This window comes from Leptonychotes weddellii, chromosome 4, assembly GCF_054177405.1.
Source record: "Leptonychotes weddellii isolate Sample4059 chromosome 4, ASM5417740v2, whole genome shotgun sequence".
NCBI lineage: Eukaryota > Metazoa > Chordata > Mammalia > Carnivora > Phocidae > Leptonychotes > Leptonychotes weddellii.
In genome coordinates, this window is record NC_138372.1 from 117,293,645 (window position 1) to 117,310,707 (window position 17,063).

Consider the following 17,063-nt stretch of genomic DNA (forward strand, 5'->3'; position numbering starts at 1 on the left):
TATACCATGAGACATCTGTCTAAACCTATAAAATGTACAACACCAAGAATGAACCCTATGGTAAACTATGGACTTTGAGTGATTATGATGTGTCAATGCAGATTCATCCTTTGTTACAAAAGAACCATTCTGGGGCACCTGGGTGGCTCAGTCGTTAGGCATCTGCCTTCAGCTCAGGTCATGATCCCAGGGTCCTGGGATCGAGTCCCACATCGGGCTCCCTGCTCGGCGGGAAGCCTGCCTCTCCCTCTCCCACTCCCCCTGCTTGTGTTCCTGCTCTCGCTATCTCTCTGTCAAATAAATAAATAAAATCTTTAAAAAACAAAACAAAACAAAACAAAAAAAACAAAAGAACCATTCTGGTGAGTGACAGTGACAGTGGAGAAGGCTGTGCATGTGTGGGGATGGAGGATATACGGGAAATCTCTGGTCCTGCCTCTCAATTTTGTTGTAAAATCTAAAGCTGCTTTAAAAAATCTTTTTTAAAAATAGCAAATTTTTAAAAAATCTGACATTTTGTATTAGCACAAAGTGTAACAAAGAAAAGACAATAGTATGATAGTAAAGGTACTAGACTGAAGCCTCCCTATCTGAATTTGAATGGCAGCAGCAGATAGGCTCTTTACCTTGCTTTCTTGATCTGTAAAATGAATTAGACTAGAGGAACCTGAAAATCTCTTTCAGCTCTAAAAGCCTATGAATCATCTTAACACAAACCAGAAAGCTTGGAATAAAACAATACACTTGAATAACATCACCCAAAAAGCCTGTTGAGTGTTTTTAAAAATGGACTATTACTAAAGTTTTTTAAGTCTTAAGAAAAATCATGTAACGCAGATGGCTGTTCCATTGTTAAAATAAACATCTCATATGCTTTCTCAGCCATTTTAGTGTTTTTACATGATCCACCCAAATATCAAACTGGTATCTGAAACAATAGTTTGGACATTTTCCATGTTATGAAACATCCTAAATGTTTTTTAAAAAAGATTCTGGTACATGATATACAAAACATTCTTTCAAGAAAATTCATACTTAATTTTAGTGGAATTTCTTAGAAAAAGCCTTATTTGGTTTTTCTTTATTATTAGCAAGTGATATATATGGAAATAAATATGTTGTGTAGTAGCAAAGGTGGACCTTAGAATCAGAAGACACAAGTTCAAGTCTTTACTACCTCTACCTAACTTACTATTCCTCAAGCAAATTAATAAATCACCAGAGCCTCAATTATCCTGTTTGTAAAATGAGAGGTTGGACATTCTCCAAACTTTTCACACTTCAGACTGCTTGTATTGTTTTCTTCTACGCATACCATATCTCAAGTATCTGCCTTTCAGACAGATTGCATTTATTTAGGAATAATAAATCATCTTCTGGTTTCTTCTACCAAAGACTGCCAATCTGAGATTCAGAACAACTTGAGATAGGAATTCAGAGATATATTTCTCACTCAAAGCAATAAATCTACTAAGAATGAAGACAATATTTCTATTAGGTTGTTGAAATACTAATAAGAATACCTATTATACTGAGTAGAGCAACACTAAGCTGAGAAACACAGGTCTAAATGGTATCTAAGACAATCAACACAGTGGGAAAAAAGTAAAAACACTATTTTTTTCATTTGTTAAAATGAAACCACAATCTCAGGTACTGTGCTCTCATGATTTACTTTTTAAATCAAAACAAGTGGGTCCCCCCCCATTACACTTATTTTTTAAGTTTTCCCTCCTTTTCCCTTGGGGAGGGGTGGTTAACCATGTTTATCTTTTAGATTGATTAGCTTTCCAAGAAGCAGTTTCAACTTTAAAAAATTTTATTGCAATCACCAATAATACCAAAAATACTACAATGCAGTCAATAGACACTTTCAGAATAAATGAAAGAATAAATGCTACATCCGTTATATGCAGAAGTTTTAGGGAGACTGTCACCACTGCCTTACTGAATCTTAAACCTAACACCCTCAAGCATACAGTTGCCTGTTGCTTCCCTTAGTGTTTTTAGTCAATGTTTTGACTACTCTTACTCCTCTTCTCATGTCAAGGGGACTTCTATCTTTTCAATTACATGAACTCCATGTAGTATGTGCAGAAAGGTAATGGACCGAGCACTTCTCCATTCATATTCGTTTTAAATAAACAGAGCTTTCAACTGACTCATATTAAAACACAATAAAGACACAGTGATTAAAACTGGTACATGAATAATCAGATGAAGGAAGAGAATAGAAAATCCAGAAGACTGGTAAGCGCTGTGAATTGTGCAAGACTGCTGAATCTCAGATCTGTACCTCTGAAACAAATAATGCAATATATGTTAAGAAAAAAAAAAAGAAGAAGAAGAAGGTAGCAGGAGGGGAAGAATGAAGCGGGGGAAATCGGAGGGGTAGACGAACCATGAGAGACGATGGACTCTGAAAAACAAACTGAGGGTTCTAGAGGGGGAGGGGGGTGGGAGGATGGGTTAGCCTGGTGGTGGGTATTGAGGAGGGCACATTCTGCATGGAGCACTGGGTGTTATGCACAAACAATGAATCATGGAACACTACATCTAAAACTAATGATGTAATGTATGGGGATTAACATAAGAATAAAAAAAAAAAAAAATCCAGAAGAAAACCAAATACAGAATCTTAGTATATGGTAACAGTAAAGTTTCAATGCTGTGGGGATTAAAGTTGAAGCCATACTTGCAGTATAAATCACTGATGAATCACAGATTTAAAGATTAAAAAAATGAAACTATAAAAGTTCCAGAAGATAATGTAAGAGAATTTTTTATAATTTCACAGTGGGGAAGGCATTATTAATATGTTAAGATTACAAGTGCTATACAGACTATAAAACAAGGCGCCTGGGTGGCTCAGTTGGTTAAGCAACTGCCTTCGGCTCAGGTCATGATCCTGGAGTCCCAGGATCGAGTCCCACATTGGGCTCCCTCCTCAGCTGGGGGTCTGCTTCTCCCTCCGACCCTCTTCCCTCTCGTGCTCTCTGTCTCTCATTCTCTCTCTCTCAAATAAATAAATAAAATCTTTAAAAAAAAATAAGACTATAAAACAAAGACCATGCAAATATACTAAAAAGAAAACCAAACTTTAAAAATTTCACCATAAACAAAGAGAACTTGAAAAATATTGGCAAGTCATATTATAAAGGCACATACACACACACTCTTATCAAATAAGAAAGAATAAAAGACCAACAATCTAACTTTAAAATGAGCACTAGTTATGACTATGTCACTGACATAAAAAGTATAGAAATGGCTCATAAACATATAAAAATAGTTAATCTCATTAATTTCATTCACAAGAGGAGAAATGCAAAATAAAACTACATTGAATACCTTATTTCAACTATCAGATTGGCGCAGATCTAGAAGTTTGACAGCACATTGTGTTTTTAAAGCTGTGGGGAAACAGGAAATCTCATATACCTCTGGTAGGAATGTAAATTGTTAAATCTCTACTGAGTATAACCTGGCTACATCTATCAAAATTATACATGTTCATATTCTTTGACTCAGTAATTCCACTTGTAGGAATTTACCCAACAAATATACTAACACACATGTAAAATGATATATGTGTGAGGTTTTACACAGCAGGATAATTTATAATAGAAAAATAATGTAAACAATCTAAATACCCATCAGTTAGAAACTAGTTAAATAATAATAAAGTCCTATGCATATCAATATGAAAGGCTCTTCAGGACATATTTTTAAGTGAAAAGAAAAAATTATTCAACAGTGTGTCTGGAAAGCTAGGGGATGTAATAATATATACTTGAATTTGCTGTATATGTACAAAAAGATTCTGGAACAGTACAAAAGAAACTAACCAAACATAAGTTAACTTGCTTGGGAAACGGTAAAATCTGTGCTAATGAGAACAAAAGTGGGGGAGATTTTTCACTTTTTTTGCATTATTTATTTTTATCCATTGAAAAAACTAAAAAGAAAAATAAGATTTTTTTTTTAATAAAGATTTTATTTATTTGTCAGAGAGAGAGAGTCAGAGCACAAGCAGGGGGAGAGGCAGAGGGAGAAGCAGGCTCCCGGCTGAGCAAGGAGCCCGATGTGGGATTCGATCCCAGGACCCCGGGACCATGACCTGAGCCGAAGGCAGCCGCTTAACAGACTGAGCCACCCAGGCGTCCCAAAACAAAAATAAGATTAATGAATAGTTGAATTGGAACTAAACTTCAACTAAATTCATCATTGAAAACGAAATCAAAGGTAAAAGAGATTTTTTAAATGTCTATTTCTAGCAGTGTGGAGGTCTAGATATTTTGAGGGGTTCTCAGGCTCTCCCATTACAAAGCAACTAGTGTTTTTGTAAATCTGAATGTACATATGCCCTATGATATATAAATTCCACTGCCAGGTGTGTTCCCCAAAACTCTTTAGACATGTGCACCAGGAGAAAGGTTAAAAAATGTTCATAGTTATACTGTTTATAATAATAAAATCCTGAAAATAACTCAAATGTGGATCAATACACACATAATGGATGAAACACTATAATGTAACAAATCAATCTTAAATTACAATAAGTGGAAGAAAAGAGCTTTAGAAAATACACAGTAATTTTCTTTCTAAATCTTCCTAAAGATTTAGAAAGAAATGCCATCTTTCTAAAGTTTAAAAAAATAAAAAGCAAAACTAAACAAATACTGTAAAGGACTCATACTTCTATGGTGAAACTATGGAATAAAGGGTAAAGGGCCTACATACAAAATCCAGACAGAGTGGTCACCTCTGTCGTGGAGAGACATGGGAGGCCAAGGGATATAAAAGAGGAAAATGTGGAGGTAAGGATATAGGTAATGTTCTGATTCTTAAGTTGAGTGGTGGGTTCACAAATGTTTATTGTATTATCATCTTTATAACTTAAGTGTGTTAAATACTTTATGTTTCAAGTTGTATTTTTTTCTTTAAAGATGATAACACACAAGTTTAACATTTCTTGGCAAATTGTAATACACTGCACTGGATTTATAAAACTCCATCCTTCTAGACAAGCTGATGAAGAAGTAATTATGAGCATTAACCTGATTTTCTCCTGCTTATTGTAGAGTTTCTTTTATAACAGAGAAAATCAATTAAGTAGTTATATTAATACTTCAATTTTCAATCTCTGGGAGACTTCCAGCTATGTGGCATTATAAGCTCTCTTCCAGTTATGAAAATGATAGTTTTAGACACCTTTCGATCCCCATAGAGCTCCGAGAAGAGCATATATTTCAGATTTCCAGAACAAATATCTTAAAATTAAAATTTCACTCAGACTTCAGAAAGTTATATTTTCTCTTCTTCTTTAAAAAAAAAAGTCAGAGGGGCATCTGGGCTGAGTCGGTCAAGTGTCCAACTCGATTTTGGCTCAGGTCATGATCTCAGAGTTGTGAGACTGAGCCCCGTGTTGGGCTCTACGCTGGGCAGAGTCTGCTTGAGATTCTCTCTCTCCCTCTGCCCCTCCCCACTGCTCTCTTTTTCTCTCTCTTTAAAAATAAATAAATATTAAAATTAAAAATTAAAAAAAGTCATAAATTTTCCCCAAGTGGGTTTCAGTATATAGATAACTGCTGCCCTAGCTCTTCAATACATACTACGTGTTTAAATTCAGCCAGATTGTACAACCCAAGGCCAAAGTTTGTGACTGTTTTTTTCTTTGTTTTTGATTTTAAGAATTCATTCATTTAGGGTGGCTGGGTGGCTCAGTTGGTTAATTGTCTGCCTTTGGCTCAGGTCATGATCTCAGGGTCCTGGGATCGAGGCCCACATTAGGCTCCCTGCTTGGCGGGGAGCCTGCTTCTCCCTCTGCTGCTTCCCCCTGCTGTGCTCTCTCTCCATCAAATAAATAAATAAAATCTTTAAAAAAAAAAAAAAGAATTAATTCATTTATTTGACGGTGGGGCAGAGAGGGAGAGAAAGAGAAAGAGATAATCCCCAAGCAGATTCTCCGCTGAATGCAGAGCAGAGCCTGGCATAGGGCTCAATCCCAGGACCCTGAGATCATGACCAGAGCCTAAGTCAAATGCTTAACTGACTGAGCCACCCAGGTGCCCCGTGAGTGGTTTTGTTTTGTTTTATTTTTTTTAAGATTTTCTTTATTCATCTGAGACAGAGAGAACACAAGCAGGGGGAGAGGCAGTTGGAAAGGGAGAAGCAGACTCCCCACTGAGCTGGGAGTCCAACATGGGGCTTGATCCCAGGACCTGGAGATCATGACCTGAGCCGAAGGCAGATGCCCAGCCACCCAGGTGCCTTACCCCATGAGTATTTTAAATGTACTTGTTTTGGGGGGTGCCTGGGTGGTTCAGTCAGTTAAGCGTCTGCCTTTGGCTCAGGTCATGACCCCAGGGTCCTGGGATCGAGTACCACGTCAGGCTCCTTACTCAGCAGAGAGCCTGCTTCTCCCTCTGCCTGCCGCTCCCCCTGCCTGTGCTCTGTGTGTCAAATAAATAAATAAAATCTTTAAAAAAAAAAAATATATATATATATATACACTTTTTTTTCTGATTATAAAACCAGTATATGTTTATTATGGAAAAAAATTTCTCTATTTTTCCCTATCTTAAGCTTTCGAAAGAAAAGTGCCTAAGCTTTGGATTCTTATTGCTTCAGAAAATCCATGCTAATTCACAATCCTACCAGCAGTATCTGAGTGCCTGTTGCCCGAACATTTGGATTTATCATTCTTAAATCCTTGCCAATTTTTATGGATCAGAAATTACGTAACATTTACTTTAATCTGCACTTTCTGGATTACTGAGCAATTTTTCATGATTTAATGTGTTCTTTTAAAATGTCTCCTTAAGTCCTTTGGCTATTTTTCTATTGGGATGTTTACCTTTTATTATTATTTGTGTCTTTGTGTTTATTTATCCTGTTGCTATATATGCTGCAATTTACGCTGTTTTTCATTTGCCTTTTTATTTTCTTATGCTGCTTCATGAATTCGCTTTTAGTTTTTATGTACTTACATCCATCTCTTTTCTTCATGCTTTCATTCTTTGCTCTTACACTTAAAAAACACTCTCATACTGCAATCAATAAATGCATCTTTAAATTGCTCATATGGCTTCCTTTTTTAAAAACCAAGTATCTGAATCTTTTTTTTTGTCTAAAACTAGGAGTCAAACCAGTTTTTAAGTTCAATCTTTCCTGAGAATATTTCAGAAAAATATACTATCTATGGTAATCTGATTAAAGACTTACATTCTAGTTTCTGATTCTTCTTCCATAAATGAATGGGCCTTTAACTACAACTCAACTTGTATGACTATAACAGAAGCAAGCTCAATGCTGCCTCTCATCTCTCTAGATTCAGTGACCAAGACAAGAGAATCCCAGTCCAAGTAATAAAAAGGCTTCTCACCACTCAGGCAAGTCCAACATAGCCACCGATGTAAAAGGGGGAGAGAATCTTTCTGGAGCGTTTGAATCTTCCTTCCCTTGCTCAGGGGAGGACCAGCATTTCTACCTGCAGCCTCTGCAGGTTCAAGAGCACAGGCAATGAGGATGTGTAGGTCTTGCTGCTTCAAACAGCCCTTATTTACGGGATAGGACTTCATTCAAAGACAATCAGCTGGGGCACAAATAACCTAACAATCGTTTTAAAAGTAGATAGCTACAAGTCAGCTACACTCTTAGATTTCCAACACAGTATTTATGTCTAAATAAATAATTAACTTGATCACTTAGTTTAATATTTAAATCCAACTAAATTTTAGCCTCATTACAAAGTGGTTTTGTTTTGGGAGGCACAAAAGTAAATTGTTCAGGGAACTCTCCCAAAACGCTTAAAGAATCTATTAATCTGCTATCTTAAAATTAAAAGTACAATCCTCACCCACACCCACACAAAAAAGCAGAGGTTCTAAATACAGTACCCAGCATATGGGAAACAAGCCTATAATCTATCTTAAGTCATGTCACTGGGATGGTCTGGCCTCCTGGTTTCAGGACGTATACAGTTTAACAATATATGAATATGACAGAAAAGTGACAAAAATTTTGGCAAGTCAACTACGATACTGAAAAGGTCAATAAGAATTCTATCCCATCCCCAAAGTATTTGTCCTGGGTCATCTCTAATGAACCTAGAAGAGCCAGCATATTTCACAGGGGCTAAATAAAACTTTTTAAAAGGTTAACGGAAAAATATTTATGTGAAAAATGCCTCCAAATAATCTTTTAGTGGGTGGATTCAGCACATACCAGTGAATACCTTTGAGCTTAGTCCAATTTTGAATTAAGCTAGAGTTCACCTTTAAGAAACAATGAACCTGTTTTTAAGTAAAACCCTCTATTAATAAGAAACATGGAATGTGAATACAAAATAAAAGATATTATCAACTGAACTGTATCTAAATATTTTACAAAGTTTTCCATGAGCCGTCAGTAGATCTTTAAAATGCATGATCTCTTAAAAAACTTGTTAGTCATTCATCTGTAAAAATCTAGCTTTTTATGTGTATGCCAAGCGTAAAATTGCCCCATGCTAAATTTAACACAAACCTCACATCATAGATTTACGTGTTCTTACACTTAAACATGACTATGACAGGGATTCAAAGGGTAAAAACACACTTAGAACAGTCACTCTACCTTTTACTGCAATTCAGTACAATGAAGAAAGCCTGAGAAGCATGCAAAAATTAGGTCCATATTTTAAATCTGCAGGCAATCAAGCCAGGAGCCAGGCTATGCAATCACAATCACTTGCAAAACCATTTAAACCATTTTTTAGTTGTAATTGTTAGCAGTTTCTTATGACTGTAATCTTAAAAAAAATATCTTCCACTTCAAAAATTAAATGCACATGTACATTAACTTTTCTTGTCTACTTAGAGTTAGGTGCTAGCTATGCCAGGTTAAAATTTTCTTTCTCCTTTCCAATTCTGCATTCCCTACTTTTAATTTTTGTACACCATGGTTCCAGGTTAATTTCATAGTATTTATCCAAATAATGGTTAGCTAACTATAACTTGTAAAGTAGTACAGAGTTTAAATGTAGAGAGTCACTTTATGATAACATTCTGAGTTTTACAGAGCAGTATGTTACCTTTTCAGATGTTATTCAAGGATGGTTAATCATTGTACAAATGTTAAGATTATTAAAGATAGTCAGCATTATAAACTGGTATGCATGACTCCTAACAGAGCACACTGAACCATAAGATGTGAAATGAGTCGCTCAAGGTCAGAAAACAGGCCAGTGGGGCCGCCGGTATTGGCAACCTCAAATTCCCGTCTTCCCCCACATGCGCCATCCCAAGAGATGCCTACTCTAATCTTTGCCTGCAAAACTCTTAACTCAGGTAGTCTTCATGGGACTGAAACCACTTAGGGCAGAAGTTCAAACTTAAGGAATTAAGTAAAAAAGAATTTAACATAAATGCTACCATAATATACAAATTTAATTTTCAGGTAATGGATTCATTGCCTAAATGATCAATTGCTAAGAAACTAACTTTTTGCTAGAGCTGTATTTAAGTAGCTACATGTTGGCTCCAGAGGACACTGGGGTGCCACTAGAGAGAACTAGCCATCAGGGAGTAAAACAGTTACATTTCAGAGCAGGGCTGCCATCATCCTCTGTGGTAGCCTGAGGCAGAGACCACTCAGTGTTCAGAGGGAAGAACCCAGGCATTGGCTTTCTCACCTCTCACAGTTTGGAAAGGCTGAGGGATCGTATTCTTCTTTCAATTCTCAATTTGAACTATTGGAGACCGAAGGAAGTTCTAAAGTGTTAACAGTTTGGTTAAGTTTTAAGCTGGCTCCAAACAGCTTTATCCTTTCTAACATTATGTCTAAAGCACATCTTTCATGCATTCTTACACATTTCTGATCACTGAAACTCACTGGCCTCTTTGTACTATCTCTTCTCCTACTCGCAAAAATCCCTTAGCAAGTTTAAAAAAAAACAAAATCAAACAAAAACAAATACCACATTAAATGCTAGAGTTTGCAGGTTATCTATAGCGATTTCATGTTAAAACTACCTGACTTCCATACTCAAAAGCATAGTGTTTATTTTCTTTGAAAAAAATATCTAGTGCCCAAAGTAACTATTCAAATATAAACTACATATACACTGGTCACCTGGTACATTAAAACACATCTGACAGATTAAAACTGTAAGAATGGGGGGCACCTGGGTGGCATAGTCAGTTGAGAGTCCAACTCTTGGTTTCAACTCAGGTCTGATCTCACGGTCGTGAGATGGAGCCCCATGTCAGGCTCCATGCTCAGTGGGGAGTCTGCTTGAAATTCTCGCTCCCTCTGCCCCTCCCCCCTGCTCTCTCTCTCTGCTCAAATAAATCTTTTAAAAAAATAAAAAAAACAAACAAAAGTGTAAGAATGGAATTTTTGATAAGCCTACATAGAATTATATAATTTTTATTTAAAAAGGGAGGGAGAAGGCATGGAAGAAAATCAACATTCATTATGTACTTACTAGGAAACAGGTACCGTGCTAAGTATTTTACAAAAAACTAAAATCAATTTAATGCTTCTTATATTCCCTTACCAAGGAATTATAAACCTATATATTCAAACATCAAAGGAATTAAACACAAACTCTCTGAGAATCCTGACTGGATTCCATTTTTTTCTTTGGGCTATGTGCTAAGCCTATCACATTCGACATTCTTATAGAGAGGAAGCAAAGGCTCAGAGCCCTATTAAATTATTTAAATTATTCCCATTCCCAACACCATTACCTCACTGAAATATTCTTTTCAAGAAGCTAGTTTTGATGATCCAAGAATTCAATTCTCATAAGCATGCTTTGATTAAAGTTTGTTACTGATTTCATTATACATCAAGAGAAAAGCTGTTAATACCAAAGAATACTCTTCATTATGACCATTTACATACTTAAGCTTAGTCAACTTCCAGAGGTTATAAGGAAGAGAAATAGAGTTAGAAATGAGATAAATTTGGCTTCACTGAGGACTTCATTTCATAGGGTCTTCACTGACTGGCTTTTTTGTTTTACTAATTTATAGTAAAACGGTCACGTCAGGGAAAACAGATACTTTTTGGGAGAGGTGGGAGGAAGTTAGAGAAAGATGCCTGTGCTTCCAATGCATAACAGCTTGATCGTGTACTTTTGAGAAAAGAAATAAACTGAAGGGATTTTCAAGTGTCGATAACACTATATTTGGAATAAAATTGCTCACATTTCTCATATTTCAATTAGTGACTTTAAAATATTAAAATTTAAAATATTAAAAATTCTAACAATTCAGAACAGTGTGACAAATGCTTATTACTGTGTTAAATGAAAATAACACAGTACAAACTTTCATCTATATTATAATCATATAAAAATGAGTGTGTACCTAAAAAGAAATGAAATGTGAAAGTTGATTTTATCTTTTTATTTAAATTCAATTAATTAACATACAGTGCATTATTAGTTTCAGAGGTAGAATTCAGTGATTCATCAGTCTTATATAATACCCACTGCTCATTACATCCTGTGCCCTCCTTAATGTCCATTATCCAGTTACCCCATCCCCCCACCTCCCTCCCCTCCAGCAACCCTCAGTTTGTTTCCTATGATTAAAAGTCTCTTATGGGGGCACCTGGGTGGCTCAGTCAGTTAAGTGTCTGCCTTTGGCTCAGGTTATGATCCCGGGATCCTGGGATTGAGTCCCGCATCGGGTTCCCTGCTCAGTGAGGAACCTGCTTCTCCCTCTGCCTCTCCCCCGCTCATGCTCGCTTGCTCTCTCTCTCAAGTAAATAAATAAATAAATAAAATCTTAAAAAAAAAAAAAAAAGAGTCTCTTATGGTTTGTCTCCTTCTCTGATTTCATCTTGAAACAGTTGATTTTAGAGTATAACGGGTTTATAGATAATAGCTTTACTTTCTTGATTCTTTTATATTATAACAATGTTACAACAAAAACAGCTTTAAAAAATTAGATGCTCACCATGTGGAGTAAATGGTACTCTGTTTGCAATGACTAAACCATGCTAAGAATATGAGTGCTTATGTCTTCCATCAGCTCCAGGAAAGCAAATACCATGACTTCCTTGTCTCCCCCACATCTCAGGCCCAAATAGATCCAATAAATATCCAGTGCCAGTCTAATCACTGAACCACTGATGAACACCAAGTGTAGGCAACATGAAAGTGAAAACTTACTGTTATTTGATGGTTCAGGAAACCCAGCCTTTGGACCACTCCATCCTTTGTTTTCCCCTGTCTGAAAGATTAAGTCAATTGTTTAAATCCAGATAAACAGATTTATTCAAAAAGAAAAAAAGTTAACTAATCAATTAAGCAAAGGCAAAAGTCTCTCACATGATTATTCTGCTTATTCTCTCCCTCTCTGACCCCAGGACCAAGGACACAAAAGTAACTAATATGAACAGTTTCATTTCTTCCTTTTCCACATGCAAATCTATTCTTATGTCTCCTTCTGCTTTTATCATTCATCTAAATTTACAATTTAAGTAATCAAGAAAGCCCCATATTCAACACATGTATTATATACAACACAGGCTCTATCTAGATGGTTAAAAAGTAAACAATTCTTATTCAAACAGTAAACAATAATAATCATCACAAGTGTTAATGTGACCCAAAGGGTTTTATAGCTTCTGAGGTCAAATTCACAACAGAAATATTACTGTGTCTGTTCTGTAAAAGTTCTATGACAAGGGTCACGAAATACTGCTAATGATATATACAAAAAATGGAAAACTAAGCCCAAACTTGAAGTAAAACTTGTAACATCCTGACTTTCGTCAGATGATTTGATCTGTTTGTTATAAAAATACATTCAGAGAAACCAAGGTATTTTGAAGCAGCAAGTATTTTAGTCAAACTAATAAGTGACTTTAACTGGTTATGTTCTCTTTGTGTGGAGCTGGTATTATTGATATAAAGTACTCGAGGGGGAAAAAAAAGTCGTATTTCCTATTCTAATCAGCATTTTATATTTACATTATCAGATGTCAAAGTTCAAATGGATAAATAACTCCAGATAGAAACACAAAATATAATTCTAGCAAATAGTGTACCACTGTGAAAGGAGAGAGAAGGAGTAAGTGCTCGTAAATGCAGACGGGTGTCAACGGAAGCCCTGTGGAGACCCCACGCACACATTCTCTGTGAAGATGAGATCACAGTATGAGAGGACGTTCGAAGTTTGAGGAAAGTGAAGTAAGGAAGAAATAAGTCACATTAGGGAAAAGAAGAGCAGGTAGATTAGAAGAATGCAGATTTTTTAGGCAAGTGAGGGCTTAGTTGAAGTTGGTAATAAATTTAGCATTTCATTCCTCCTTTCATTCTACTTATAACCAAGGTTAGTTAAATATTAGATTATATGGCCTATGTCTAATTTTTCACATTCAACTGAATCCCAAGCCTCTCTGATTCCTACCTTAACACTAATAAAACTGTTATTGTAAGGTTTCTGCTTAAACATGACAGAGTGAACAGAAGGAGTAATCTCTCCCCCCCAACATCTCTAAATTGATAATCCAGTAATCCATAAACTCTCCTTCCCTCTCTTCTGCCCACCTACCCCCAAACAGAATATGGAAGGACTCAAGAGCAGAAGAGATATCCCTATCAAAGTCTGGAATCAGAAAAGCAGATAAACAAGTTGTAACTGACCTAGCAGATGTGAGTAGGCTGAAACTAGTCTGAAGAGTGAGAAGCCAACAAAGACCTTACAAAAAAGTAAACTGATTTGTGCCCCCAGGATCCCAAAAAGCCTCAGGAATCAGATGCATACTCGGTACTTCTAAAGATTAATCCTGGAAGAGCTCTGCAAGTCTTTTTTTTTTTTTTTTTAAAGATTTTATTTATTTATTTGAGACAGAGAGAATGAGAGACAGAGGGCATGAGAGGGAGGAGGGTCAGAGGGAGAAGCAGACTCCCTGCCGAGCAGGGAGCCCGATGCGGGACTCGATCCCGGGACTCCAGGATCATGACCTGAGCCGAAGGCAGTCGCTCAACCAACTGAGCCACCCAGGCGCCCCTCTGCAAGTCTTTCAAAGTGCTATGAATCCTCCAACTCACCTCTTTGACCCCCAAAAGACAAATTTCCTAAGAGGTGTCTTCTTAGGAAAGGCTAAAACAGAGAGACTCTGAACACCAGGCACAGCTGTGGGCAGGACTGATAGGCCACGTGCAAATGAGGAGATGCGAGTCCAAATTTATCCTGGAAGATAAGACACCCAGCGCCCTTCCTCATTTTGGGCTCAGAAGACAACAGCCAGGCTTCTGACCCACAAGGAATGGCAAAGACAACAAAGGGAACAGAATAAAACTTCCAAAAAGGGTTAACATTTTTTAAAGTTCTCAGAGCCACAGAAGAAATATTATACCCACTAAACAAGAATAAGAGGCTATAAAAAGGAATATTTTGAGAATGAGGAAGAGCTCTGGGAAGTCAAAAATACAACAGCCAAAGTAAATAATTTCAAAGAAGGACTGCAAGACACAGTTAAAGAAATCTCCTAGAAAACGGAACAAAGGTAGAGAAGGAAAGAAGAAGGAAGAAAGGGAAGAAGGAAGAAAGGGAGGAAGGAAGGGAGGGACGCAGATAGGCTGGCTCAGAAGATCATCCATAAGACCAGCAGGTACCCCAGAAAGAAGCAATAGCAAAAATGGAGGGAGAGGAATTATCGAAGGAATAATATGAGAAACTTCCCATTTTTAAAGTATATGAATTTCTGGATTGAAATCCAAACGCCCAATGCAATTTACCAAAGAATACACATATCAAGTCAATCATCCATGAATTTCACAACCCCTAGGAAAAGAAAAGGCCAGAAAAGCATCAAGAGGGGCAAAAACATAAAAGTTTCCTATATAAGCTGAAGAATCAGAAGGCTTTGGAGTTTCAAAAGTGATGTGGGAGGTAGAAAACATCGGTGGAATGCCTTCAAGAAATCGGTGAAAAAATTATTTACAATTTAGAATTATATCTCAGAAAGACTATCAATTAAGTGTGTGGGAAATATGAAGATATTTCAGACCTACAAGATCTCAAAAAATATTTACTCTCCAAGTATCTTCTATAGGCAAGCTAACTAAAGTATGTGCTCCATCTAAACAAGGAAGCAAATCAAGAACAAGGGAAACCATCCAGAAAATAGGCAACTCAACAAGGGAGAGAGGCAAAAGAAATTTTCAAAATAATGGTTAATAGAAGAACCAAAATACTAGCTCTGCAGCAGACCTATCAATCAATCCAACTTGAGAAGAATAAAGAGCTCCAAGAAAGATTTAAAAAAGGAACTAAAAAATTACATGACATGTTTACTTGTAAGAGAGTTTGGGGATAAGTTACAAAACGTAGAGAAGTGTACATATGGAGTATGTATATGAGAGTTAAGTCTTCATTTTTCAGAGCAAGAACTCAGCTAATATCTAAAAATGAAAAATCTAGAAATAGAAATATGAGTGACTGACAATAGAAAAATAATAAACAGCTGAAGCAGGTGGCAAGAGGTTGCCTCTGGAAAAAGGAAGCAGAAATGGCCAGTAGCAGGGCATTTTATCATAAACCAATCTTTTATACCATTAATCTTGAATAACTCTTTTTTTTTTTTTAAGATTTTATTTATTTATTTGACAGAGAGAGACACAGCGAGAGAGGGCATACAAGTAGGGAGTGTGGGAGAGGGAGAAGCAGGCTTCCCCCCGAGCAGGGAGCCCAATGTGGGGCTCGATCCCAGGACCTGGAATCATGACCTGAGCTGACGGCAGACACTTAATGACTGAGCCACCCAGGCGCCCCATAATCTTGAATAAATCTTGACCTTTTATATATATCAGTATCACTATGACCAATATAATAATCAAATATAAAAAAAAAAAGAATGAAGCACATGCCAGTTATGTCTTTTTTTTAAGATTTTATTTAATTATTTGAGAGAGAGAGAGAGAGAGTATGAGCAGAGGGGAGGCGCAGAGGGAGAAGCAGACTTCCCACTGAGCAGGGAGTCCATTGCAGGACTCGATCCCAGGACCCTGGGATCATGATCTGAGCCGAAGGCAGACACTTAACCGACTGAGCCACCAAGGTGCCCCACCAGTTATGTCTTGATGTAGAACAAACTCCATGATATAAGTGAAACCCCGACATATGAGTGAAAAGGAAAATCAAGATGTAAGAACAGTATATTTTAAAAAGGTGAAAAGAATGTTCCACTTTTTCTTAGAATGCAGAAATGTATCAATGAGAAAGCACCCCAGAATGTAAAAAATCATAACTTCTCTTGAATCCATCAGAGATCTGAGATTGTAAAGCAAACAAGAGAAATGAATTCTAGAGAGTGACAAACCCCTCCATGGAGAGGCAGGGCTCACAAAGTGTCTCAACACTGGCAGAGCAAAGATGGAAGAGATGAATGCTATAAATGCAGGTGAGAAGAAAGTAGATGAAATGCCAATAAATTCTATGGGGCACCTGAGTGGCTCAGTTAGTTAAACATCTGCCTTCAGCTCAGGTCATGATCTCAGGATCCTGGGATCAAGCCCCACATTAGACTCCTTGCTCAGTGGGAAGTCCACTTCCTCTGCCTCTCTGCCCAACTCACTCTCAAATAAATAAATAAAATCTAAAAAAAAAAAAAAGAGAGAGAGAGAAAAAAAAAATGCCAGTAAATTCTAAAAGACTGAGTGTGGGCAAACACAACAGTTTAGAAAAACTAGGATCTCAAAGCAGAAGCTCTTTTCCATGGACCTCACCTGAGTACTCAGGAGGACAACCAAGCAGAGGTACAACTAGAAACCAGAGAGAGCCTCACTCAGTGGAGCAGGTATGCAGCTGGTGAATGTCTGCCACTGAGAGGAAAGCATGGAACTTTTACACACTTCTCTAGACTCTTCTCTCATACAAAGCAAAAAGCTCAAGCCACTAGAGAAAGGGGAGAAACAAATACCAACTGCCTCTGGGGTAGAGACAAGAGATTCTGTTGCCCCAGAAGCTTAGGCAAAGACTCATTGCTTAGTAGAAGCAAAAGCTACCTACCCCTGGAATAAAGGGGTAGAAAACACTCCTGAAACCAAGGTCCTG

At 37.1% G+C, this 17,063-nt stretch overlaps 1 protein-coding gene across 13 annotated transcripts in view; it reads right to left on the reverse strand.

Moving 5' to 3' along the window:
* STAU2 (staufen double-stranded RNA binding protein 2) overlaps nucleotides 1–17,063 on the reverse strand; it is a 311,591-nt gene that overhangs the window by 142,781 nt on the left and 151,747 nt on the right. For 11 of the 13 annotated variants that reach the window (XM_081816134.1, XM_081816132.1, XM_081816137.1 and 8 more), the window contains 2 exons: nucleotides 12,170–12,230; nucleotides 7,388–7,501 (listed from right to left, as the gene is read on the reverse strand). In XM_081816134.1, coding sequence (XP_081672260.1) covers nucleotides 7,388–7,501; nucleotides 12,170–12,230 — 175 coding nt within the window. The remainder of the gene's footprint in view (nucleotides 1–7,387; nucleotides 7,502–12,169; nucleotides 12,231–17,063) is intronic. The other 2 variants (XM_081816130.1, XM_081816138.1) reach the window with 1 other exon arrangement.